General features: G+C 43.5%; 1 protein-coding gene across 1 annotated transcript in view; it reads left to right on the top strand.

Annotated features, from left to right (window-relative positions):
• Window positions 1-22,051, top strand: part of mmp17a (matrix metallopeptidase 17a) — a 63,436-nt gene extending 41,385 nt beyond the window's left edge. Inside the window, exons 4-10 of the mRNA XM_062412221.1 lie at window positions 5,650-5,936; window positions 11,598-11,774; window positions 11,859-11,961; window positions 13,924-14,006; window positions 14,486-14,638; window positions 14,723-14,980; window positions 19,797-22,051. Coding sequence (XP_062268205.1) covers window positions 5,650-5,936; window positions 11,598-11,774; window positions 11,859-11,961; window positions 13,924-14,006; window positions 14,486-14,638; window positions 14,723-14,980; window positions 19,797-20,116 — 1,381 coding nt within the window. The 3' untranslated portion in view covers window positions 20,117-22,051. The remainder of the gene's footprint in view (window positions 1-5,649; window positions 5,937-11,597; window positions 11,775-11,858; window positions 11,962-13,923; window positions 14,007-14,485; window positions 14,639-14,722; window positions 14,981-19,796) is intronic.
• The last annotated feature ends 4,951 nt before the right edge of the window (window positions 22,052-27,002 follow it).

Below are 27,002 nucleotides of genomic sequence, written 5' to 3'. Positions count from 1 at the left end.
TTGCAGCTAAGGAGAAAGGAACACACACACAGGTCTGATGGGGCCAAAGCAACAAGAGGGATGAGCTGAGGAGGCTAATGGAGCTCAGGTAGGACAGAGGGGGAAGCAAAATGAAGCAAGCTGCCGATAGAAAACAGAACATCGGGGCACTGGAGGATTGAAAGAAAACAGGTCAATAGGCAGGAACCCTCAGCTGATGGGGGGGGCTGCAGTGCTGTAGAAGCAGAAAATAGAGAATCCACGTCCAGCAAGACGAGCAACAGACTACAAACTCTACAAAGAACTGTTCTGCTATATTGGTTTATCATTGTTATTTATGATGATTAGCGCTTTGCATCGGACAATCCTGCAAAACCTTTGATTTGCATACAGTGTTTTAGCCATGATGCTCAGGATAGCATCAAGAATCAAATATCTAAATAGCTATTAGATGTATTTCCGTGAAATAACAGATATTCACAACCCATCACCTGAACCCTCAGGTTTTTAGAATCTGTAGTCTGAGCCCAGCTTTAGTTTAAGTTTGACCGAGGTCACAGTTACCTCAGCCTCTGGCTGCAGGTGCTGGGCTGGTCCATCCCTCTTCAGTGAAGGGAGAGAGTCTTCTGCTCCACGCTGGTTTGCAGCAGCAGAAGTTAAGACTCAGACTTGGAGAGGGGACTCAGAGTTCAGAGGGATGAATCACTTGTCCCCGGGGGCAGGATGGTTGTGGCGTATTGATAACAAATTACCTGGTGACTCTGTCCTTGCAGCCATTGCCTTGCTGCAATAATCTCCCACATCCACCCACCAGAGGCTTTCAGGCTGAGGTGCAGAACATTGTTTTGTTGGGGATGTGATTTTTGCACAGAGGCTTTCTCTCTCTCTCTTTCTGTCTCTCTGTGGAAAACCTGGTGGCAGCACTCCAGCATCCCACTGCACAGAGACAGTTGTTAGGGAGTGAACATCTGCTCCAGGGGACCAGCATGCACCCTGCTGTAAGGACCCGCTGTTTTATGACTGGAACATTTTTCAATTTTTTTCCTTCTCTGTTCGCCGTACTACTGCCAAACTACTGCTGCCAATCATCACGCCTCTCAGCTCGGCCGCGCTCGGCTTTGAGAATGAACCTGTCTTTTCAGTCCAGTGAAGCCACCTTTCCACGCACAGCTCTCATATTTGTGGAACAGCCCAAAGCGGCCCAGAGTTTCTGCAAACTGAGATACCCATGAACCCTTGAATTTCTGAGCCTGGATCTCCTGCCATGAAACAGATGGTGAATTTATGTGTTTTTTTTACTATGAACACTTGTGGATCTATAGATTTCATATTCAGACCGGTTTCCATATGGTGTAATTTATCAAAAGAGCAATATTGATATTTCATACAGACCGGCTGTCTCAGGAGTGTAATTTACTTTATATATTCTTGAATCCAGGTTAATGTATAAAATGTTTCCTTATAGAACTTTCCCTTTCCATATTCTTGTATGTCATACGCGGGTGCCGACATTGATTCCCGAAGTGGAAGAATCTTCGCTTACATGCTCAAAAAACGTCAACAACAATCTCACAACTTTTACCCTCTACAGTCGACTGCGCTCTCTATTGTGCTTCAAGGTCCCTGCACTGCCGGCGCCACACAGAGAAGATTCATATTCATCTGCAACCGATAAAGCTGGAAGGAAGCGAGTTGTGCTCAGATACTTTCAATCAGTTCAAAGTTTCTGGAGGAGGAACATGGATTCCGCAGACGTGGGTGTAAAATTGTTGCGGAACAAAAAAGATTGGCAATATTTGAATTGGACTGTTGTTATTTCTCAGATATGATCTGAACAGCATTATTATGATATGGTGAAATGTGCCATGGAACCTGTGATGATGAATCCCCATCCATCCCCATAGGACACATTTCTACGTTTCGGCTTAAGACCTTGATTTCGTACCGATTTTCAAAAGGTGGAAGTTTTACATCTGTCAGATAAGAAGTAGAACTTTCTATAATAATTCATCTACTCTACAACTGTGACAATAAAAATGTATTTCAGTAACAAGAAAACTTGGAATAATGTAAAAATTCAACTGCATTAGATTAGATGTAGTCTATTGAGATTTAATTATGTTAATTTGCGCAACACAAAAAAATGAATTACTCATAAAACCCATTCCCGAACCTTCTCCTCCTCTTATTTATTAGAAGTCAAATACATTTTAGCCCTAAAAGCTTTTCTCTTCTCACAAGTCGATGGTTTTCAGACCGGGGGAAATTAGCAGAGACCAGAACCTTAACAAATCCAATTTATCAGAACTAAGCACACCACACTTTAAAAGAAAAAAAAAAGTAATTTGGTCCTTTCAAATTAAAAGCAAGTCAGAGGGTTTCTATTTAACTCTGGGGCAGAAATTATTTTCTTTATTTTTTATCGAGATAATTATCAAAATCGTTTGATTACTGACCCCAGTTTCCCATCATGCCCTTTTCCTCTCCATCTCAAACACCCGTTTCCTCTTCTTGCTCGCTGTCTGTCAGTTAAACACCACAGAGGAAGATCATGTCAGTTCTGCCGACTCAGTAGTGTCCCGGGCTTCTTAGATGTAAGCAGCTCTTTATGCAGGTATTAGATTTGATTGATGTGCACACGTCGAACAGCACTCTCTCTCTGTTCTCTGATATTTACTTGCGAGTCAGCGATGCAGGCTCAGGAGCTCTGCTGCAGCTAAACAACCCCTCGGCCACGTTCCGGCTGATGACTCCTTCTTTCTGCTGCAGCCAGAAACACTTGGATCTGCACTTTTTTCTCCTCTCAAACGCTGCTGGCTCTTCGTGATTATAACTCTCTAACTGCTCATCAGTCACGCTTCGATCACACGGACCAGGATCATCCACGAGTTCATCATTTCAGAGATGAGCTGGGAAAACCCGTGGAATGATACGAGCGCTGCGTTGCTCCCCACAAACACTCGACCACAACTTTTTATCATTTGTTCCCGGTGAGTCGACGCCCAGCCCGTGAATAAATGTCCCGTTTGTTGCATCCAAAGAAGTCACAAATCTATTTAATATATGTTTTTATAGTCAGACAACTCGGCTGGATTGGGTAATTAAATATATTGGGGAAGCTGCAATGAATTTACTGACATGATTTAATAGTAGATAAGATGAAGTTTGCAGTATTTCCTCTACACATCTATGTGAAGTCAAATAATTATAATTATAAAGTTAGATAAATATATCTGTTCAGTTCACTTGTGGAATACATAGAAATATCGGTTCCCCACTAGGCTCCCTGCAATTCATAACACATTTCATGGAATTTTGTTTTATTTTGAGCCAACATGTTGATGAACTGCTACATCAGCTCCCTCTTCACCAGGGTGACGTGACAGGAAAGGGATTCTTCACTGCTACTGTTGATTCCCATCACATTCACAAACATGAACGGAGACAATGCGTCCTCTGTGGAGGAGGCAGAGTCCGAGGACCTGGAAGGAGCCTCATCCATAAACATGGCGCTGGCAAAGGTCAGCGAGGTGGTGCAGCAGCTCCGTGGTGGCTATGCGTCCGGTGTGGATTTGCTTTGGTCTCCTGACCTCCATGCACTATCAGGGTCACGTGAAGGTCAGGACAGTACCTGGGTGTTGGCTGCATAATGGTAGAAACTACAGTTTTAATATTTGTGAATTAAAAGGCCTTAGTCTGTTTTAACCCTGGGACATCCTGGCTAACATCTGACATATTAACCATCAGGGCCAATTTTGTTCAGTGTGTTGCAAAAGGACACTTTGGCGTGTTGAATCAGGGAGACGGGGATCAAACCGCCAACCTTCTTGGTTAGAGGACGACCCGTTCCATCTCCTGAGCCACAGCCGCAAGACGTGAATTAAAACGGAAGGAACTTTTGGCTGAGCAGGAATTCCATGTCACCCTGTTTGTTTGTTTTAAATTGTCGCATCACAATCTTTTAAGCCTATGAGAAGAACAACGATTGTAAATGTCCTTTTAATAAAGATTTGACGGTTTGATTAAAACCTAATCGATAGCGATCAACTTGTAGGATTGAGAAAGTGACGAGATCCCTGTCACCGTCTGTTAACTTCATCAGATACAAGGGAGGCGCCACAGCGGAGCGACACCTGCTTCATTCCCCTTGCTCCTGCGGCCTCCTTATGTAAACACCAGCCGCTCCCTGGGACTGTTCTCCTTTATATGAGATGCAGGACAGGGACGCCTCGACCTTGCAGGACTTACCTACAATTGCACACACACACACACACACACATACTCACACAAGACAACACATACATTTAGATGCATACTTACGCTCTAACCAAGACGTGCACGCAGCCTCTCCTTCTTTCTCTCTTAGAAACATTCTCACACACACACACACAAACACACACACACACCCTCGTCTGTCTGAATTAGGACTAATAAGCAGGTGAATCGTCTGTGGAGTTTGAGCTATTTGCTGTGACCTTGGCTGTTGCAGCGGTTTGCGGTGAGGGACGTGCATTCACTCAGTATGTGTAAGTGGACAGTGTGGGCACATGTTTGTGAGCATGAAAAATTCATACTTACTGTACAGCACTGGTCTCCCCTCGGGATAGAATAGAATCTAAAGTTCGATTCCGAAACGACCCGGTGGCATACATTTTAATTTTAATGAGGAAAATCCCATTTTGTTGTGGCTGTAAGCTCATGTTGCTTCTGTGTGTCTGTGTGTTGTTAATAAAAAACTTTATTTGTTAACTGATTAATGGATAAACAGCACGAAGCACCATGTACAATCTACAGTCTGATATTTTTAAGTGTGTGAACTTAAATGCTGAACATGGGTACAAGTAATAAAGTGAGGATTTACTGGGGGGGGGGGGTCTGGCAGACGAAAGCCTGAGGGCAAAGAGGGAACAAGGGTTTCCAGGCAGGTACTAGAGAAGGCAGCGCTGTGATCGTGGAGTCAGGAGCTCGAGTCGGGGGATTGACTGGGAGCGGGACACCAGTAAAGATGAGGTGGTTATGGTGAAGGGTTATGAGTTTTTCCTGAAGGGAGGTAACAAGGTTTTTTCTCTTTTTTTATTCCTTCAGATGTTTTATTTTATAATCACAGAGAATATTCAAGTTTTTTATTTCGTGGGAATTTGTTTTTTTCTTCATAAATTTAACACTTTAATGTTTTTAAATTCTCTTTCAATATTACCCCAACTCAAATTCTCTCACTGTGTGTGTGTGTGTGTGTGTGTACTATATGGTTTGAATAATGAGGTAAAAGTAAAATAACTTTATATCTTCTATTAGCAGTAAAAAAACTTTCACTGACTTTTTTGAGTAAAAGAAATTCTTTGAAACATGTTTCAGCTCCTATCTGCTTCTGTTGTGTTCCTTCTTTAACACTCGATCCAGTGTATGAGACAAATCCTTTTTCTGCCTCAATACAGAAAAAGAAATGTAAGGAACGATTGTTCTTTCACTGACGAAGCCTTTGACTTTTATTTCATCTTTATTTGCTGCAGCACAAAGGGCCACAAAGCTTCACAAAAATCATCTCAAGTTGCTCTACATACTGAAAGATGTGCCTGGAGAGGAAGAAGTTTTTCAGTAGCTTGTTAAACACGACGGATCAAGTGTGAGGAATCTAACGTCCACTGCTTCCCTCTCCCTCTCTTCTCTCAGAGTGAGGACCTTCCCTAAGGATTCAGCCGGACTGGGCAGGGACACCGTTCGAGCCCTGATGTACTACGCCTTGAAAGTCTGGAGCGACATCGCGCCGCTCAACTTCCACGAGGTGGCCGGCAGCGACGCCGACATTCAGATCGACTTCACCAAGGCCGACCACGACGATGGGTATCCGTTTGACGGGCCGGGGGGCACCGTGGCACACGCGTTCTTCCCCGGGGAGAGGTTCACCGCCGGGGACACGCACTTTGACGACGACGAGGCGTGGACCTTCAGATCGCCAGGTGAGGAAATGTCAAGTGCTGTACGCATTTGAATGTGCCTGTGTGATATTGATTGATGGACACTAGAAAGTACACTTTGGAAGGTAAGTGAGGGAGGAGTGATGTTCTAGGAAACATCTTACCAAGACTCCCAGTACTGAATATAGGGGACTGTAAGGACATTTTTAGAAGATAACTGTGGAAATGTCCAGAAAATTGTGTCTGGACAGTTTCTGCAGTTTGCTTTTCAGATCTGAGGAAGACAGCAGGAGATTGTCAGTATCAGATGTGTACACAACAACAGGAACATGTCCTGAGTAGAGCAGCAGGAGGCGATATAGTATAAAATACGCTGCAGCACATCACCGCCAAAAGTTCTCGAATCTTATTGTCTTTCCAACTGAACATCCTCGTTTGGGTCTTCTCTGTTTATGGCACATCTTTTTCATCCTGAGATATGTGTATTGTTTTAGTTTTGTTGTGTTTTGCATCCGTCGCCTTTTAGAAACGTCTTTATCTTGCTGTAATCTAGCTTAGTCACAAAATGTGCGAGGCTAACTTGCTTTGACATTCGCCTTCTCACGTGCAGCTCCTGCGGGAAATTGCAGGGAAGCATCCTGAGTCCAGTGCGTGTTAGTTAAAGTCTTAAGCTGCTGTGAAAATCAAATGTGAAAGCGCCTCAACGCTGTTTGAAACTCTGTGTTTGCTGAGGTGTCTTCATCCAAAACCAGAGCGCTGACGGTGTTATGTGGAGCCACGCTGTGCTTCCACCTTTTGTTCGTGTTCCAGATTCTGTAATGAATATTTAATGTGTTAGTTCTCTCAAATTCTGATACAGGACGCAGCAGGGAATCAAACTGTGGTTAATTGTTATCATGAGCTAATTATGAGGCATAAAAGGTGTCATTTCATTCTCTTTAGCTGCCATAAACACACAATCCGTTCTATTGTGCCATTGATTGACTTAGTTTTTTGTGAACAAAGGATGACTGAGCTTACTTGAATGTTCAATTGTCACCGCAGTTAGTCTTTTACATTTCTTTACAGATTAATGATTAAGAGGAAAAACAGAGAGCAAAAACACATTTAGAGTCATTTAAGTATTTTTAACTGAATGTTCGGTTTGATTTGTGGCGACGAGACGCTGAAAGGATTCTTCTGTACGAGACCTCGGAGCAGCGTTAATCTGTGATGTCAGGCAACAGCTGCCCCAATGGGAATCGATAACAGAGTGATGTGGACACAATGACACAGTGCTGAGATGTGCAGGGTTGTACATGCACTGTTTTAATGTGAGTGAACCGTGTTGGAAAGTCGTCCTGTCTACTGAGTGCAGGGAACATTTCCTTTTTGTTCTACTTTTTATTTCCATCCCAGTCAAGACACTTAAAGAGAATTACTTCTATATTAGTTTCTAGAGGTCTGAGAGCTTCTGCACAAAATTATCTTGAAAATATTTTTGGAACATCGGAGAAGATGGAGAATATTGTCCGATGTTCATATGAAATTATAATTTTTGGGCCTTTATTTGATAGAGACAGGAAACAGGGGAAATAGGATGGAGTAAGTGACTGAAGCCAGTCTGGAGTCAAACCAGCAACCTCATGATGTATTGACTCAACTGATATGAGCCCAAACCATTAAACCCTCAGTTTATGTGAACCTATAAGGGCACTTTGGAATCTAACGCCCTATCTCGCTGTGTTAAAGAACGTTTATCTGGATCCATGACTAGATTTAAATCTTGGGTCATGCACCAGGTAGCGAGGGTGGTTCACGAACCAAAAGGTGGTTGGTTCGATCCCTGACTCTTCTGACAGTTTGTGAATGTTTGATTATATACAAAGTGCTGCGCTGTGTGAATGTGTGTGTGAATGTAAAGCACTGTGAGTGGCCGATAAGGTTGGACTAACACTAAATAAATACCATTATATTTAACAAACACCCCTCAACAAGATTTAATGGAATTCGGTTCAGAGGTAATTGAGGAACTCCGCTGACGGACAGAAAAACAATCCCACAAACACATGGTAATGAAAACAGCGCAACTATAAAATGATTTAAGGAATTTCCACCTCGTGCATTTTTGACATTAAAATGATGCTAACACATTCGTGCATCATTAAAAAATACTCGAATATCAAAATATGATGTATTCTGCATGTGCGGATGATACACATGTTTCTTCTCCTGCTTATCCCTTAATGATGACGATGATCAAAGATGAACCTCAGGCTGAGAACTAGACTGCCTCGGGCTCCCAGGCTCTTACTGGTGTCCTCCTCCCTGGAAACGGAGCTGGGAGCTTGTGTCTTGAGTGTGTTTGACGCCGACTCTACCAGCTGGTGAGTCCGTGACGCAGCGGGGACCTCCGTTCGACTCCATTCTCTTGCCTTTGCCCCTTTTAAAGCGCTGAGCCATATGTTGCAGCAGCTCAATCTGCTTCAATTAGACCTCCCAGCAGGCCGGTGGCAGCACATGATGGCTTAATGCTGTAGTAGTTTACAGCACTAACTGCATAGAAGGGAGTTTGATTAATGGGAGCGGAGCCGTGAGGGAGGAAGGGAGGGCTCAGAGGTGTTTTCTTGTTTTTATGATGCCAATCTACTTCTCTCTTCAAAGGAAGTCTTCCTCAACACGGACAAAAGATGATTTAAACAGAGAAATAAACAAAGAAAACACCATCACACTCTCAAATTACTCAGCCATGAATGGAAGTCGGCCATAGGGTTAAAAATACGGCTTTTAAAGATAGTTGGTGATTCTGCTTTCAAGGCTTCTTTCAGTCACAATGATTAAAAATTTAAACTTTTCCTGGGGCTGAAACCCTCCACCCCCTGTTTCTTATGGCCAATCAGTGTCACTGCTTTTATTCTGCTGCTTTTGGTTTGTGTAAAATTCCATTCATCCATTATCTATTCCCCATCTGTATGTTTTGGGGATTGTGGGAGGAAGCCGGAGAAAACCCCAAAAGACGTGGGGAGAACATGCATCTCCACAGAAAGACCCCAGCCACCGAACCTTTGAGCAAAAGTGTCCTTTCACACACTCTTATAGTTTAACACTAACTCCTCAAATGCCTTTGGCAATTTGGGACTAACCTCTTAACCAATGAGGTCCCTTACTAATGAAAGAATTTGAGATCTTCTCTTATTTTCCTCATGCACTGAAAAGGGATAATAGCTGGTGATAATAGCAATTAACTGTGTAACTCTAAAGTAATGTTCAGTCTGACATTTGGTTAATTTCACAGTTCTCCGAGTGCAGTTTTCATTTCAGTTTTGTGCAGCCTTTTATTCTGTTACAATAATCTGCTAATTCGCCTTTTTGGACTCTCGAGCCTGCATTGACAGATCTTTGGCCTCTAGGGGGGATGGCACAGAAATGAGCTATTAACCCAGCGCCCACATAATTATGATACATTTGGGTGCATTCACACCTGTGATCGGATCACCCAGAATAAAACAGGTCCTCTTAGTGAGATATGATGTCTGGAATATAAAAAGCTTCTACATTGTGATATCCAATAATAGTATAAATGGATAATGGCATCCACACACTTGAAGTATATGTTTTTGGGCCGGCTGTGGATGCAGATATTGCCAGAATTGATTTTTAGGGAGTTCATGAAACTGTTTCAGTCTCTGAAGAAAGAGCTCAATCGATACATTAGTTCTTCTGCTAAAACTGTTTTTTCCGTAAAAATGAAGACTCCTCAATATTTGTCCCGAAACATAAACTCACGAAAAAATCCATGTTTGTAATAGGTTGAAATAATTCCAAAATACTTGTTAGATGTTGAGTAAGGGTTAGCAGTTAGGTTAGCAGGGGGGTTAGGGTTACTGGTGGGGTTAAGGGCTAGAAGTAGGGTTACTAGTAGGGTTAGGGTTATAAGGGGGGTTGGGGTTACTAGTAGGATTATAAGGGGGTTAGGGTGACTAGTAGGATTATAAGGGGGGTTAGGGTTACTAGTAGGGTTAGGGGGTAGTAAGTAGGGTTACTAGTATGGTTAGGGGCTAGATGTAGGGTTACTAGTAGGGTTAGGGTTATAAGGGGGTTAGGGTTACTAGGATTAAGGAGTAGTAAGCAGATTGACTTATATTAAGCTCTGTTTTGACTTTTGATCTGTGTAGGGACTCTGTGATATAACCTTGCTCGGAGACGCAGCTTTTGTGTCCCAGAACATTCACCATCTTCTTTAAACACAGCAACATGAAAAAAAGATTATAAACCAAATATTCTGATAAAAAGACATTGATTTTAAAAGTCATCGCAATACAAAGGGATGCAAGGTCACAGCACTACAGGGACTCGCATCAAAAGAAGAGGATAGCCCTCGGCTAGCTGTGCTCCTGCATCTTTTCCATCTACCATCTACCGTATGCTACACTGTCCTTATTAAACTTTCAACCAGATGCTCCAGGCTGTGTTTGTAGCATTCTGGATACATCATGATAAATCCAAGCTGGAGGTAGCCCTTAATATATTGTACCTACTCTGCTTCAAAGTAATGAGATTTAAAAAAAATGCAATATCCAATAATACCATGAAAAGAGTTGTTCTATCGTGTATAAGTTACTGCTCCTGCCCTGAACAATGCAATAATACAATTTAGCTTCTGTTTACACTTAAGCTCTCTTTCGCTCTCTTTCTTGCTCGCCTCTCTTCTCTCTCGTTCTTTCGTGAGTGTCCGACTCAATCAATCTCCTCCATCGACCCAGAATTCTCAGCCTTGTCTCTGTCGGCTGGCAGAAGGATTTCTTCTTTCCGTCGACCTGTTAATACGATGATATGGCACCTACTTTGTTCCGAGCTCTTGTTCCCTTACCCTCGATCCTCTCTTTTGATCCACCTTTCCTCTCTGCGCCGTGTCCTCCTGCAGATTACAGTTGGCATTTGACTTCCGACCGTTCCAGGTGTTTTGAGCGCAAGTGCACGTCTCCAACTGTCCTTTGTCTCCTGCAAGAGCTCGACACCGAGATGTTCCTGAGTCAAGGCCAACAGGAGGTTAACAGACGCAGACTTAAACCCAGCCACCCAGGAGCTCTAAGCCAGCTTGGCTCGACACGCTAGCACTCGCGTTTTTGCAAATCTAAATCTCCAAGGCCTGGGTTTTTGTTTTGCTTCGCAGACTCAGACAAGGACTTGGATTTGCCTTTTTCTTTTTTAGCCGAACATCCAGGGTGAACGTGCTTCAATAACCTGCAGCCTCTTTGGATGTGTTTTTTTTACGCACAGAGGTTTTGATTGGCAGCCCAGGGACTCGGGCTGTATTACCATAGTTATCTCACCACACCACATGCCTAACAGCACTCAAAGCCACCAGAGCTGTCTGTCCTCTGAAGTTACAAACTTCAGAGTTCACTCATGAAAGGGATAAACATGCAAACAGGGGTCGTGTTGCTTCTACACGAGACACAGATGTTAAGCAGCACGGTGATCTCGGCCCAAGTCGAAGCTGAGACAGAACTGAAACGTATCAAAAGTGAGAATTATGTTTTCACTGTGAAATCCTTGTTGTTACCTCTGATTCCCCAGAAGCATGGGAGTTCATTTTGAAAAGCTGAGAGTGAGGAATATTTTGAGTTTTGTCATTTATTCCAACCTCATGTGGTATATTTATGAGTTCTTAATAGACATAAAAAACACAGTATCCATCCTCTCTCTCTCCTTCTCCTTCAGACTCCCATGGCATGGATCTGTTTGCGGTTGCAGTCCATGAGTTCGGTCACGCCATCGGCCTGGTCCACACCTCCGCCATCGAGTCCATCATGAGACCGTACTACCAGGGTCCCGTAGGAGACCCTCTGAAATACGACCTGCCCTATGAGGACAAGGTCCGCGTCTGGCAGCTCTACGGTACGAGGGAGTATCAGACAAACCTTCACAGTCATGTTTCTTTTTGTCTGTTCATTTGAGCTTTAATCACATTTTCCTCCTCAGGGGTCAGAGACTCGGTGTCCCACACCAATCGACCAGCGAACCCCTCGCAGACAGCTGAGCCTCCCGTCCTGCTGGACCTCCCTGAGAACAGATCAACTGTCTTGTAAGTAAATGCTGCGTCTTTTTAATGCAGTTATTCTGCCACTAAAGCGAATGAAATAATCCACTCCAGCCTATTCATCCATCAAATTCGATTTCCTCCATTTTTCGTCCCATTCTTCTCAAACACTCACAAGCTCAAGATTGATTCTTTTCCCGTCTCCCTCAGGTGATTCTGTCCACTGACGTAGTAAAAAAGTTGGAGCTTCATAAATGTCCTGTGTACAGAGACAGGCGGAGTAAAATTACCCTTAAATGGAACTGAAATACTGCTCCTGTGTGGAGCCATGTGTCCCCACAGCCCTGTCAGTCAAACACAACCTGTCGTGTTCCAGCTGAGCTCCTGCATTGATTTTAAAACTGCTCGTTGTTCAACTACTGATTATAGAAGTGGCTCTTATAACCAATGTTACAGTATTTAAGAAAATTGCTTTTAATTAGAATATTTGCTGAATATCCTCCACAGCTTAAACAGAAAAAGATAAAATTATTAATTATATTTAAGCCAATTAATTGAGGTACTCTTTGTGCTACCAGTGCCCCTCAGTTTTATAGTCACTGCTCCAGGAGAACTATATATAAAATATCTAATAACAATCTGATTTAGGGGCTGTTTGCCTCGGGAGCTGCAGCGTGCTCAGTGTCATGACAATGTGCTGCTGCTAAAAGCAGACGGATCAACACCATAACTCGGTTTTACTGTTTCTTCTGGCCACCATAAGGGAACCTCTCATGACCTTCTGGGTATTAACCTATCATTCAGCCTGAGGTGGGCATTAGAGGGGAGAGGATGTAATGTTCAGAACAATCAGAAAATATAGGCAAGGGATCATAAATATGAGGAGTGGATATGTAGAGGTGGATGTTTTGGCTGCAGATAGAAGATGAAGGTGAGATCACCACAGGGATCATCCTCTGGGGAACATAAATGGTCCCTATTGGCAAAGTGACATGAGGGCGGCTCCACAGGAAAGATGATAAAGAGCAAAGCCAGTAATTGACTATAAATTTAAGACGATCTATCTTGGTACCTCGACAGTGCAACAGCCCCGACCTAAGAGAGAACAACATGCAGCACATAAGATAGGCTTCCAAGCTGTATCTAAAGATGGACGACATGACAGTGAAGTTAAATTGCCTCAATCGTGAATTTTTTTAAATGATCTTGATTCCGGATCCTCTAGTAAATATCTTAAAAACTGAGGTTTCATATTTTGCAGGAACTGCCCTGTTAAACTCACAGGACAAAAAAGACTTTCATTCCGTTTCTCTCCTGCAGAGTTGCAGTTCCATAATTCTCGATTTTAGCAGAGTGTTAATCATGTAGATGTTACTCAATCAGAGACTTTGCCTGTGAGATCCCTGCACTCCGATACAGTGAATTAAAGCAATCAACGGGGGGGGGGGGCTTACGCAGAGAAGTGATCAAACTAAGCTTCAACCTACGCCGACGCCAACGCTTGCTGACCTCCCTGCATGCACCTCCCACAAACATGCAGGCAAATAAAACCCACTTACCCTCGCATCAGGCTTTCCACTGCCCTGCCCTCATTACTTGTTTACCAGCACCTCCGTCAGGACATGGTGTGGGGGGAGCTGGATTACGCTTTGACAAAGGTCACGAATGCTGCCCACTGGTCCGCGGTGTCGTGTTAATGGAGCCCTGAATGGAGATCTTTGTTGATAATACAAGGGCTGGCGGCCTCCCACTCACAGTGGTCGCCCTGTGGTGCTAATGGCTTCATCATTGGCAGGCTGACCACATCACTGCTTTAAATCACTTATTAGGCCCAGGGATGAATGCAATGGGGCCCCTCACTGTGTTTATCCTGTTTGATTGTTGGGACAACATGCATCCACATGTTCAGACGGTCAGTGGGTGGGTGCAGTTTCCCCATGGTTGTTTTTTTTTGTGTTCAAATGGATTTAACTATTTTCCCTTTCCTCCATCTTTCTTCCCTCTCAGCCTGGCACGAGACGCCCCAGACAGATGCTCCAGTCACTTCGATGCCGTGGCGCAGATTCGCGGGGAGGCCTTCTTCTTCAAAGGTATTCAAGCCTGAGTGAACAAGCGAGACAGACAGACTGACAGATAGAGAGTGACGGGAGAAACAGAGGAGAATGGAGTAAGACAAAGCGAATGAGTAAGGGAGCGGGACAGGGCACAGCACAGAGTGGCTCCAGCGATCGATAGGAAAGTCATGTGTGGCTCCGAGGGCCTGAAGCACAGACTCAGACGCCATCACAGATTCTGCAGCCTAGACAAAATGTGGCTGTAGTGGCCAGGCTGTCTGGCCTTAACATCTGCTGAGGCTGAAATGTATCTCTTTGGCTCATTTGTGAGTCTGAATAAACTCACAAAACAAGACAGCTTCCATTTGCCAAAACATGTTGAATAATATTAAATTGAGAATAATTATGTTAAAACAACGGTACGTGCAAGTATCAGCTAACGACTTATTTATGGTAATTACTGCACTCCTGAAGGATATCATGAAACGGCTCTAACCTGCTCCTGTCTGTCACAGGGAAGTACTTCTGGAGGCTAACGCGAGAGAAGCATCTGGTTTCTCTTCGCCCGGCTCAGATCCATCGCTTCTGGAGGGGCCTGCCGCCCAATCTGGACGGTATCGATGCCGTGTACGAGCGACCAGGGGACCACAAAATTGTGTTCTTTAAAGGTGAACATATTGCGTGTCATCATCTGCCTCCATAAGTCTTTTAACTGTTTATAGACTTTTAAAACATCTGTGTTTCCCCCTCAGGTCTCAAGTACTGGGTGTTTAAAGACAATAACGTGGAGGAAGGTTACCCCCGTGCGATCAGTGACTTTGGTTTGCCCCTGGAAGACATCGACGCAGCGTTTGTTTGGCTGCACAACGACAAAACCTACTTCTTCAAGGACAACAAGTACTGGCGCTACGACGACCACCTGCGGCGCATGGACCAGGGCTACCCCAAAGACAGCTCGCTGTGGAAGGGGCTGCCGCCACATCTGGACGACGCCATGAGGTGGTCGGACAGTGAGTAGCCTAAAAAATGGAATTCCTTTCATTTGCATACTACTTTGAATTTCCAGGCACCTCAGCCTAAACTTAGGGGTGAAGTTAAGCTTTTTCGGGATGCAGAGTGATTTAGTAAATCGTTATGCTCTGCATCTATACAGAGACATTCGAGTTAAAACAGACCACATTTGAAACTGAGCGATAAACAGACATTTTCACAACATTGGAAAAGTAATGAAATGAACAGATTTACAGAGTTTTATGTGACTCTGAGGGGAGCTGTTAAAAATCGGGGGAAACTCGCGTCACTCCGGTAAAATTAAATCTTTGAGAAGGAAACAACTTGTATATGAAAAACGCTTAAACTGTTGTGTTTAATAAAAAACAAGTATTTTATAACACAAATTAACACTGTACACCATCTTCCACATGAGAAACCACAGATACAGATACACAGGCTCTTGTTAATATGATGTATACGCCAACACTAGCTGTGAGCTGCGGCTCTTGGAAATGAAATCGAAGGCGGCGTGTGTTCCCTTCAGAGACCTCCTGGATACGAGCGGCTCAACTTTCCAGACAACAAACTTTTTTTTTTAGATTACAGACAATAAGTCAGTGTAGCAGAAAAGAGCTGGTGAGACTCTGCAGCTCAGCTTGCCAACAAGAGCCCTGACCTTTACACTGCAAACGCTGTGGAGCGCCGTGCTGCTTGTTATGAATCCACAGGGCCGGCCTCCTCTTGTTAATCCATGCTGCCCCTGCGAACTCAGCGGAGTCGGTCAGATTCGAGTGGGGGGGGGGGGGGGGGTGCACCGTCTGAGAAACTCTGATTATTATCTAATTTAAGAGGTCCCACCGCGGGTCCTTCCTCCAAATACAATGGATGCCTCGCAGTCGATCCTGATCCAGTTCTGCAGATCCATCTTCTGATACAGCGCCGGCTCCGAGGCAGAACCGGAGTTTGTCATTTGAACGGCCGAGCAGCCGGTCGTCTGGTAAAAGGGCTAAATGGCGCCAGAGCAGGAAAAGGGGAATGAAAGAAGCTCCCATTCACACACTGCTTTTCAGATTCACAGTATCTTCACCAGTATCAGTTACTTTCCTCGCAGCAGTCCACCTCCAGTGCCTCCGGCCCTCATTCACACACCACAAGCACAGTTTAATTTTAGATATATGTTTTTATCAGATTACATTTTTGCACCAAAATGTCAGTATTGAATTGTGTAACAATTCTGTTGTTGCCAGATTTAACAGAACAATGTGCAGGACTCAGGAGGATCTATTGGAAGTTATGAAATATAAAAGTCGACAAGAATTGAGGTTCAGAGTCTTTCATATCAGGTCCTTTTCCATTTCTACAGTTCCCCTTCACGTTGTTATTGCTTTCAGCTCATTGTTTTGGATCACAGATGATATTAATGTTTGTTTTAATGCTGGTTTTGTTGCTTCAGTGGCTGAAATCAGATAATACCGCTTTATACAATTTATGTTTGTTTCATTTTGAAAGTTAACCCTAATTGATGCTTTCTGTTTGAAATTTCCCAGAGTAAAAATGATCACATATCGTTGATTTGTGGTGTATGGGGACAACTGGAGCCTCCGAAGGGCTTTGCCTTCCCAAACATTTCCGCCTGATAGAGTAGACCTTTGTGGTGTTTGATCGCGGCAGCGGGGCCATTGCCTTCTGTTCATATATAATTAAACAGGTTCCAGAATATAATTATAGTGTAATTTCTGAAACACATCAGGGAAGAAGTGTCGGGCGCCAGATGGACGACGCGCGTCTTGTTCCCTCGCTAACGGCCTTGACTTGGCTCGTAGCTTTGTGACATATGGTCACCCACTAAACAGCAATTGACATAAACTTAGAATAAGTCGTCATCAGTCACTGGCGACCTTTTTCAAAATATAAATCGGTCAATTAGGAGCTTTGATTGGCCATCAGGGAGAGTTCCGGGTCACGGTTCACGTTGAGCTCACTCAGCACGAAACTTCTTCAGTCCTGTTTTCATGAACAGCTTTGATTCGTCTGTTTGCAAGAATTGTGAGCCGCTGCTTTTCTAATTTCCTCCATGTACAAATTAACACAATCAGACATTTACCACAGTGTCCAAGTGAGTCAAATAGCTTACTCAGAATAAATTAGACTTTTCATTTCAGAAAACCCAAGGCAAACTTTACCCAGAACATTTTTAATGAACAATTAATAAACCAATGTAAAGCTTTATTTGAATGTATATTTATCTCATGGTGTGTTTTTCCCTCTCTCTCCTTCACCTTATAACTCCCGATATGTTGAATACAACCTCTTTTAAAACACATTTCTATATATGCACAATATGTTTGCTATGGTTTTCAAGTTACGTTTTTCCTCATCTAAGTTTCAGCATTCTTTTCTTATAATAATTGACTATTTTATGTATTTATTTACTTATTTAATAATTTGTACGCCTCCATAGAAACACATTTTAACCTATGTATAGTTATGTGTAGTTCTAGTTTTACTTTTTACTCACTTAAGTTAAGTATTGTTTTAAATGTTACTGATAATTAGTTGATTCCGAGCCATTTGCTTTAGAGTCCATTTAGTATCTACCTCCCACCCAACCCCTCCTCTCTTTCCACTCCTTCTCTGAGTGGCTAAAGCTTTATGGGGGGGGAGGGGGGGGTTCAGGTAGTGAGACCATTAATGTATCATGTAATGCCTGAATCTGTAAAATCTCTCCAGATGCATCTGTAAAACATCCCGGCCTTTTAGCTTCTCGCAAATTTCTAGTACCTTCTATAAAACCCCTCACAAACATATGCGGGTGCAAAAATCTATCTGTGTGTTTGTGCGTGTGTGTGTGTGTTCACAGCTGGCCATGTGTAATAGTTTGTGGATTTGCATGACATTACACATTATGAGGAGTCGTTATTAGTGAGTACTGGAAAGTAAATTACAATAATTAGAGACATTCATCAAGGCGCGTCACTTTGAATTATATCTGTGAACACAGTTTTTACGCAGGTTCAGTGTTTTGATGCATTTTTGTCTTCTTGATATTTTGGCTGCATACACAATATATTCATCATTTCAGTGTAAACATCGTTTCGTTGTTGTGCAACTTATTTGAAGCGGTGAAGGCCATTTTCACTGCAGGGACACATTTTTCATGCTTTGAGCAAGAAAGTAAATCGATGGAGGTTTATCTTGTTGGGGTTGAAGTAATATCTGGGAACTAACTTTTCAAGCAACAAAAGATTTGTGTTTATTTCTAAATCGAGTGCAGAATAACTCTGAAAGATGAATATTTTAATAAGATGACCTATTCATAATTTTGTTTACATATATTCGGATGAAATCCAGTTTAACCTCATCTACTTCTGCAGAATGTCAAGAGTTCCCACTGCAGAGATAATGCTTGGGTGTAGTCGTATGGATGTTGATCAATTCAATTTTATTGCTGAAAAACTATAGATACAATATAATATATCATGATAATTAAGTGTGACCATTGAAAATCATATCAGCGGGACTAAATTAGAGCTTAGATCTTGAGTTGGACCTCAGGAGGTTTCCTGCTGCTGCTGCTGCTGAACAATTATAATAGGTCCAACGCTCCGGACACGTTTCCCCCATTGGGATTAATAATGTTTACTTTACCTTCACATTGTTATGGCAGCCTTTACCCAGCGAGTCCCCTCTGAGGAAACCTCCCCTCACCTTGTCCAGATTAAGGTCTGATAAAGAACTTGTAGACGTTAAAAACTGGAACACAAACCACTAATTAGCTGGAGGTGCTCAGACCTTGTTTCAGGGCGCTCTCGATGGGAGCGCTTAGCTTCACCTCTCCCCCAGCAGCGGCTCCCAGCTGAACGTCTGGAGCCTCTTTTTTTTTCCTGTTGTTTTTAGAGGTCTGTGTTGTGTAGGAGCTTTTGCCAACTTCCCAGCTCGATGCTTTCTGACGTGCGTGTGCGCCCGTGCGTGTGTGTAGAGTCAGAAACTGCCTGCATATACTCTACGTAAAGATGAAGTGACAAGTGATGGTGAGTGGGGGGGGGGGGGGGGAGGAGCGTCAAGAGACGGACGCCCCTGAGTAATCACAGGTTTATGAGATGGATATGAAAGATAATGAGGGGAGAGAGTCGGTGTGATAACAACAATTCTAGAGAGAAATAAGTTGAAGGATGGAGCAGAGGAGCGTCCGTGTTGTTATTGTACATCTGTCTATCTCAATAAGCTAGCACATACATTTCTATTTGCTGTATTTTAATAGTAAATGTCATAATATTTGGGCAGGAGAGAGTGAGAACAACTTTTACCCCTATAGGACATTTGTTATTGTATTGACTTGTTTTCCACTGTTGGGTCACATCCCTCACACCAAGAAGGTTCCCGGTTAGAATCACGGTTTCGATCGGGGTCTTTCTGTGTTTATCTCCTGGTCCTCCAGCTACCACTAACATCTGGCTTTTGTCTACAATGGGTACAATGGGTATGTACTCCTGGGTCAAATTAGTCCGCTGTCGACAAATGTTCTTATTGTCTCCATGAGGGAAGTACGACCCCCGAATGACTCTTTTGTGCATTAGTGACATCAAGCATGAGTCACGAGGAGAAAAAAGCAGGGAGGCAAACGCCTTTGTATAACAAGTTTGGCCGTGTTTAAAAAACTTGCATATACCTGCTAATTTTGGTCTAAAACGAGGTGTATAGGTCGGCCTGTGATCCACTGGTGACCTGTCCAAAGGATGAGTGATAGAGATAATGGAAGGTCATGTTGTTTTTTTCTGTGTCTCATAGCCCACATAAATACCAACCCTCTCTCTCTTCTCTCTCCTCACGAAGGCTCGTCCTATTTCTTCAAGGGGAAGGAGTACTGGAAAGTTCCGGGCAGTGACATGGAGGCGGAGGCAGGTTACCCCCGCCTCATCGCCAAGGACTGGCTGCTGTGCACGGAGATGCAGTCGGACTCTCCCGACGCGGAGCCCAAGAGCACGGAGACGAGGGTCAACGTGCACCGCCAGCCGGACCACGCGGAGAACGGGTACGAGGTGTGCTCCTGCACCTCGGACTCCGCCTCGCCTTTGGGCGCCCGCCCCTCCCCCCTCTGGCTGCTGCCACCGCTCTGGACGCTCTCGCTGGCCCTCAGCTCCAAACTGCTATGATACCAAAGCACGGGACCAAGTTCTCAAGCTGAGGCGCAAGAGACAGACTCTCCAGAGGAGGGCCGGGAGATGCAAAATACAAACTCTACCATTTGTTCATATAAATATCAATTGGTATGTTTTTTGCGGTTGTTTCGCTGTTATTTATTTCACATGCCATTCGGTGTCATCTAAAGCGCCTTCCAGCTCAGTAAGGCTAGTGCATACAGATATCATGTTATTATACTAGGGCATCCCTAGTAGATGTCTATTCACTGACAAGGACAGTGGTAGAACCATCCTTACACAGAAACACAACTTCTATTCTTTTGCCTCTCAACTGGCTCAACTCTTTCTGCGGGGAAAACAAATTGATGATTGGGACTTGATGTGTTCACTCTAGATAAGGAAGTATTCTAACAGCACCAATGATAATAACTTTCTTTCATGTACAAGTTTACAGCAATAATGAATGGCCCTTTGGGATGTAAGCAGAGAGACACAGGTACAGAGGTCTGGATGAGAAGATCGAACGCTAACGTCTGTACGCTAAACAGGAAGCGACAGTCGGGAGATGGTTAGCTTAGCTCAGCATGAAGACTGGAAACAAGAGGAATACATATTTATATTACTGTTTAAGTCATGTTTATTTTTACTGTAAAACAACATGTGGGTACACAGGCTCGACCAATCATGTCAAATTACGAGTTAACACCAAACATGATCACTTAAACATACTTCAGTGTGTTAAGGAAATATTTGAACTTTGTAGTTTGGTCCATGTCCCATCCAACGACATGCAGGAAGAAGGGGCCTATACCGTAGCTAGCCACAAGGGGGCGTTCAAGATTATTTTGCTTCACTATTGGAGTGCCACTATATCGTCCATCTTCACAGTCCATAGTTTCTCTCTGTTTCCAGACCTTCTGTCTAGCCAAGCTGAACCAAACCCGGGTGTGGCCTTGTTTTTAAATCTATTAATCTTATTACAACCGTATTCTCTGTAACGTCTGTTGCTTTAGGCGGCGCCTGGTGAGCAGAGCCTGCTCGCCAAGCTGCTCACTGCCTCCCAGCGTTCACCAGTGAAATTGGTTACAGTCAAGGATTTGGTCACGGCCGCAGTCGGGGTTTCGGGTCCATCAATCCATCACAGAGGCAGGACTTTAAATCAGTCCGACAGGAGGAGCTGCCTGGAAGACTTAGAGCAGGGCAAAGAGTGACATTAGAAGCATAGATCCTGTGGTTTGACGGGTGAGTGACACGCCGGCGTGCATCGAGGCGGACAGGTGAAAGGTACGCTGGGATGTAGAGTTTCTAGATAGCTAGGTTTACAGATGATAGGCCCCATGGGAGGTGGACAGAAAGACTCAGGAATGGCATCCTGGGATGTCGACTGGTGAGATGAACAGCCTCAGCAGTCAGACAGGTGGAAAGCTTCCAGTGCGGCTCCACAGAGAAAAGTTCACGCTGGGATGTGGGGAAGGGAAGACAAATGAATGATTTCCTGTTTGACAGGAGATCCCAGACTTTCTTTTAACGTCATTATCCTCCAGTTAATCCCTCTGCTGTTCTCCCGCCTGCTGGAGGAACCGCTGTATCTCCACCAATTCATCATTTAACACATTCAGAGGCAGTATTTGGTTTGGTTGTATTTTTTGGGTAATAAATATGGATAGATTGTGATTCCATATTGCTTCGATCAGATTATCGTCCACTGAGCCTTTTCTCTTCGTCAGTCCAAACTCCTATTGGTGACGTCCTTCGCCGACCTCACCGGATAGATTTACAGTATTCTTCTTGCAGATATATTTACCTACAGTTTAAATATAGACACAGATATATTTGAGTTGAGATATTCCATGGTTTCTGCAAAAAAATAAATATACAGATGGACTGTGTATATTTCAAGCTGTGGTTTTTTTAATGTAAAATATTTTTGTAGAAAAAATAAAAAGAACCTGGATGACTTTATCGGCGTAGTGTGGTCACTTTGTGTTTTTTGTCCATCACTTGTACTCAGTCCTGCGGCTGTGTGGCTTGTGAGTGTGTAATTATTTAGTGTCACTGAAAAGGAGCCGGGGCTGGAAGACGGATGAAGGTGACATGACAGCTTGCAGACACCGACTGGGAGAGGCTGTCTCTTGATCCCCGGAATCGCGTTGACTCTTAAAATGGTCGTCAGGAATGCAAACCACGTCACGTCAGTCACTTCACATGCACTTGTCCTCTGACTGGTTTTATGAACAGGTTTATATATATATATAAAACACCCCTGCCTCATAAGAGCAGTAAAGTCACCTGACAGAGAAAAATTGAGCAGCTTACGCGACGCCTGGTTGAAGATGGAAGTGATTTGTAGGTCGCAACTAAGTGAGTGGTCGGGAACATTGAACCGGAGCCCGATGGGAGTCACACTTTAGCTCTCACTCACGTTTATAAAATTTGAAGTTGAAAGTGAAGGTGACCATCAAATAATGAACAACCAAACTTTCAGGTACAATAAGTTTAACTTGAAGGGCATTCGGAGACGTCCCCCAAGGCTGATCTGGCCCTTTTGTCACCATATTGCAGATACATGTATTGTATCAGATACAAACACCATGAACACAGAAATTCTATTTAAACCGTTTCATTAAACACATGCAATTAAGATCAGCCTTAGTTCCCAAAACTTTGGAACAACCTGTAATGTTTAGGAAAGAAAGTTCAATGGGTTCTTCCTATTTGAAGGAAATCAGTTACAGTAGTTGTTGCCTAATCCTGCAGACTAACAATCAAACAAACTGCCAATCCAGACCATAATCCAGATCATTATCTAAATTTCATTGAGATCAGTTCAGAAGTTTTTTGCGTTATCCTGCGAACTACCACATTTAAAATAGATAAATACACAAACGCTGATGAAAACATAACCTGCTTGATGGAGATAAAAAGCATCAATTACTGTGTTAACTGCACTGACCCTTGACTGAGTGTTTATTCTTCTGTTTACAAGTGCACTTTTCAGTGCTGCAGCCCTGAGATTACACACATTAATTACACCTGCCATTGTGCTCGGTTGTAAACAGGCTGTACATCTGCTCTGCTTTTCAAATGCACCTTTTCTCCCTGAATTCTCCTAATTTACTACCAGGTTAGTTTGAATCGGTTCATTGTTATTCCCGAGCGTCTCCCTTGTGTGTGCCGGTGCAGGTCGGGCTCTGACACCACTAAGAGCACTCATTTTTCTTCCCTCCTCTTGACACACTTGAGTGGTGTTAATTAACTGGTGTGGTTGGACGGCCACCGGGGGAGCACCTGCACCTTGCGGTGGGGGGGGGGCACACAGCCGCTCGTCCAACTGATCCGGTTTGAAATGATGTCTGAAGCAAACCAAAGTGATAGAATTAAGACTCCTCGTGTGTATACACTGCTGTTACTGTAGTTATTAGATTAGATCTATTAAAGGTTATTGCTTATTAAAAAATCCTATGTTTGCTATAAGTAGTTCTATAAGTCAAGTTTGCAATGAAAGATTTATCTGTCACCTGATCCCTAAAACCGTGACAGGGTGAAAAGTTTCAACAGGACAAAAACCAAACAGTCCCCTTGAATTCAATCAAGCCGCAGCAAAGTTCACACACTCATAGATTTAATATTCAGTTTCCCTAATAGGACAGATCCACCCCCTGATCCAGATCGGTGTCAAAATGTAACTGGTTCTTGAATCTTTCCTGACGAACAAACAAACACAGATGAAAACACAACCTTCATAATTAACCAATAAAACCACTGATGTAGCTCTGATGGTGAAGTTTGGGTTTTTAGCAAGCTTACAGACAAATTAAAAACTGACAGTTGTAACGACATATAGAATGATGTGGTAAACATCTGTAGAAATATGTAGAAATGACTGGTGGATTGTCTCAATAGACTGAAATCAGAGGAACGGGAAACAACATCTTCATCTTCTTCATCTCCCACCAGAGGCCTCTGAGCTGACAGATATTAAACTCTCAGATCACCTCAGATGAAATAGTGTGTGCAGGAGGACTGACCTGTGCAGTCCACTGATGGACAGCTTGTATATGTAATTGTGCGTGTCCCCGCGCCACAGTGCATTTGTCCCCACAGTCGGTGTGTGAGAGGGAGGCTGTCACGAGTCCAGCTCCTCGCTGATGCATGGTGGTGTAAGGTTGTGTAGGGGAGGACTCAGGAGTGAGAAGGAGCCGTTTCAAACTGGCGTGGTGAGACGATCATCGGCCCACTTGTCAGTCCGGGCTCTGGCAGCTCTCCGCCGCCACATTCCACCAAAGGTCATATTGAATTCAACTCTTGCCCACACACGTCAGGGGATAGAGCAGGAGGGAAGGGTTGTTCTGAAAGGAGTTGGAGCAGGAGCTTTGACTCCACTTTTAATGAACTGGTGTGACAGGGAAGTGACGGAGCAGGAGATGAGCGACATCACCTGGAGGAAGATGATGTGTGGATGGGTGCAGCATATGGAACAAGCCCAGATGAAGGTATGAAACCCAAATGTCATGAAGGTACATTAAAGCTACAAAAAAAAGCCTAAATTATAGGATTTAGGATTCGACTTAAACCTAATGTTATTATCACACTGGCCAAATTAGCTCTGGAGTCTTTAAAAGCAGGAGCAACATTCCAGATCTCTCAGGACTTTCAGTTTCTCCCAGGAACAAACCCAAGCAAACAGCCCTGCACTAGTCCAGATGAATCTCTCATTGGCTCGCTGGTCATATTCATGACAAGTTTAAAGCCGTGTTTAATGCGATCTCTGTGCTCAGGCAGCTCTTAAAGTCAAGGCATCGATTGAGAAAAGGTCAAGGGGACGTGGAGACAGAGCAGTCGTTTAAAAAGCATTTAACAGGTTGTCCCCTTTGTGCAGCCACGGTGTTATCGCAACGATCTGTTGTGTAAGACGACTGAAGTCAGCGCTGACACATTAAACCAGTTGTGTGTCCACGGCCACTCAGAGGCTACTTGATGCTTTATCCGCTACGTCACATCTATGAATACGAAGGTCTCCCCCGAGTCCAAGGCTCCCGTGGTTGTAATAGAGCGTATTGAATTTCCTTCCGCTCCTCACTTTAATTATCTGGCATGACCTATCGGCGGGAATCACACAGGTCAGCATAGCAGTGCAGCGAGCAGACAAAACTATTATGCTGATCAAGTGTTTAAAGTTCACGGGATGAGTTTGAACGAACCTTGACCTTCATGGCCGCATTTGCAACGATCCATCGACTTGAAATACACGGGCAACCATTCAGCTGTGCAGTGTGTTCACCAGGTGGAGAGGGAATGTGTTGAGGTGAGACTGAAGAGGTGCAGGGGGCGAGGCCACAATGCTCAGTGTTAGCTAGGTGAAGGGTGATCGTGATGGATTGAGATGTGTGCGTCACATTAAAAATGATAAATAATGTGATAGTAATATCGTTCCAAATATTCAGGGTGAGGAAAGACAAGTAAATGTGTATGAAGTTAACTGAAAAAGGGGAAGTGAATGTCAAAGTAGAGAGTTTGACAGATGAGATGAAGTCGACTGTTCACAGGACAAACACACAACAACACACTTTCTCAGTTGCGAGGACTGACAATTATTGTCATTTTGAGAAATCTCTGTCTGTATGTGACTCACTTATATCGAGACACATTCATGTCATCGGCTCCAGACCTGGTGCGCGTGTTTTCAAGGGCCCAATGAAAGTGCTGAGTCAGATTTTGTGTGGCTTGGTTTGTTTGAATAAAAATAAACCTTGACTAAACAGGCGACCACAGTCACGACAACTGACTCTTTGAGGTTCTGTGTGTTGAGTCAAGCTTTGATTAAACATGTGAACAGCTCTTTGTGCAGCAGCGGTGGCTTCAGGGTTCTGCAGTGTTTACCTAGTGTGGCTCAATCACTGCAGGTCACTTTCACAGTTTTAGAAAGAAAAGCTGCAACTAGGCCTAAGAAAAGTTTTGGTCTCCAGAGTGCATGTGAGTCTCCTCAGTGTCTGTGTGTGTGTATGAGTGTGTATGTGTGTATGTGTGAGTGTGAACAAGTAAAGCAAACACACAATCCACACTCATTTCATTCCAAATGCAGAAAGCATCCATAACCTAAAAAACATCAATACACATCAACCTATGAGACATAAAATAATAGCTTTATTATAATTTACTTTCTATCCGTAACTAATGTGGAGTGTTTTATCATATGCATGGCTGTCCTTGAGTCATCATTAGTGGTTGTTTAATGCATTACACGCACACAGATAAATCAGGTCATTATGTCCTTAGATCTGATGAGTCGAGGAACCAGTGTGTGTTTGTGTGTGTGTGTGTGTATGTGTGTGTGTGTGTGTGTTTGTGTGGATGTGTGTGTGTTCGCGCGCACATGACTAACTAAAGTTATAAGGGCCAATTTTGGTTCAATTATCATTTTGAGGACAATGTGACATTGTGAGGACATTTTGTCTGGTCCTCACAAAAGCAATGGGCTGTTTGAGAGTGAAGACTTGGATTTAGGGTTGGGGTTAGAATTAGGGTTAGATTAGGGTAAGGGCCTAGGGGATAAATTATGTCAGTTAGTGTAATCACAACTATAGAGACACTTGCCTGTGTGTGTATGTGTGTGTGTGTGTGTGTGTGTGTGTGTGTGTGTGTGTATGTGTGTGTGTGTGCGTGTGTCTGTTCCAAGTATAACTCATGTTGTGGGGACCTAAATGAGTTTACATTGGGGCCAAAAACCAAGTCCCCATAAGGTAAATTATTCAGATTATAGGTGAAGACATGTTTATAGGTTTAGGCTAAGGTTAGGTTAAGGTAAAGGTAAAGGTTAAGGTTAAGGTTAAGGTTAAGGTTAAGGTTAAGGTTAAGGTTAAGGTTAAGGTTAAGGGTTAAGGTTACACAAGAAAACTAT

Source organism: Platichthys flesus, chromosome 19, assembly GCF_949316205.1.
Source record: "Platichthys flesus chromosome 19, fPlaFle2.1, whole genome shotgun sequence".
Lineage (NCBI taxonomy): Eukaryota > Metazoa > Chordata > Actinopteri > Pleuronectiformes > Pleuronectidae > Platichthys > Platichthys flesus.
The sequence above is the reverse complement of the archived record's forward strand: the minus strand, read 5'-3'. Positions and strand labels throughout refer to the sequence as shown.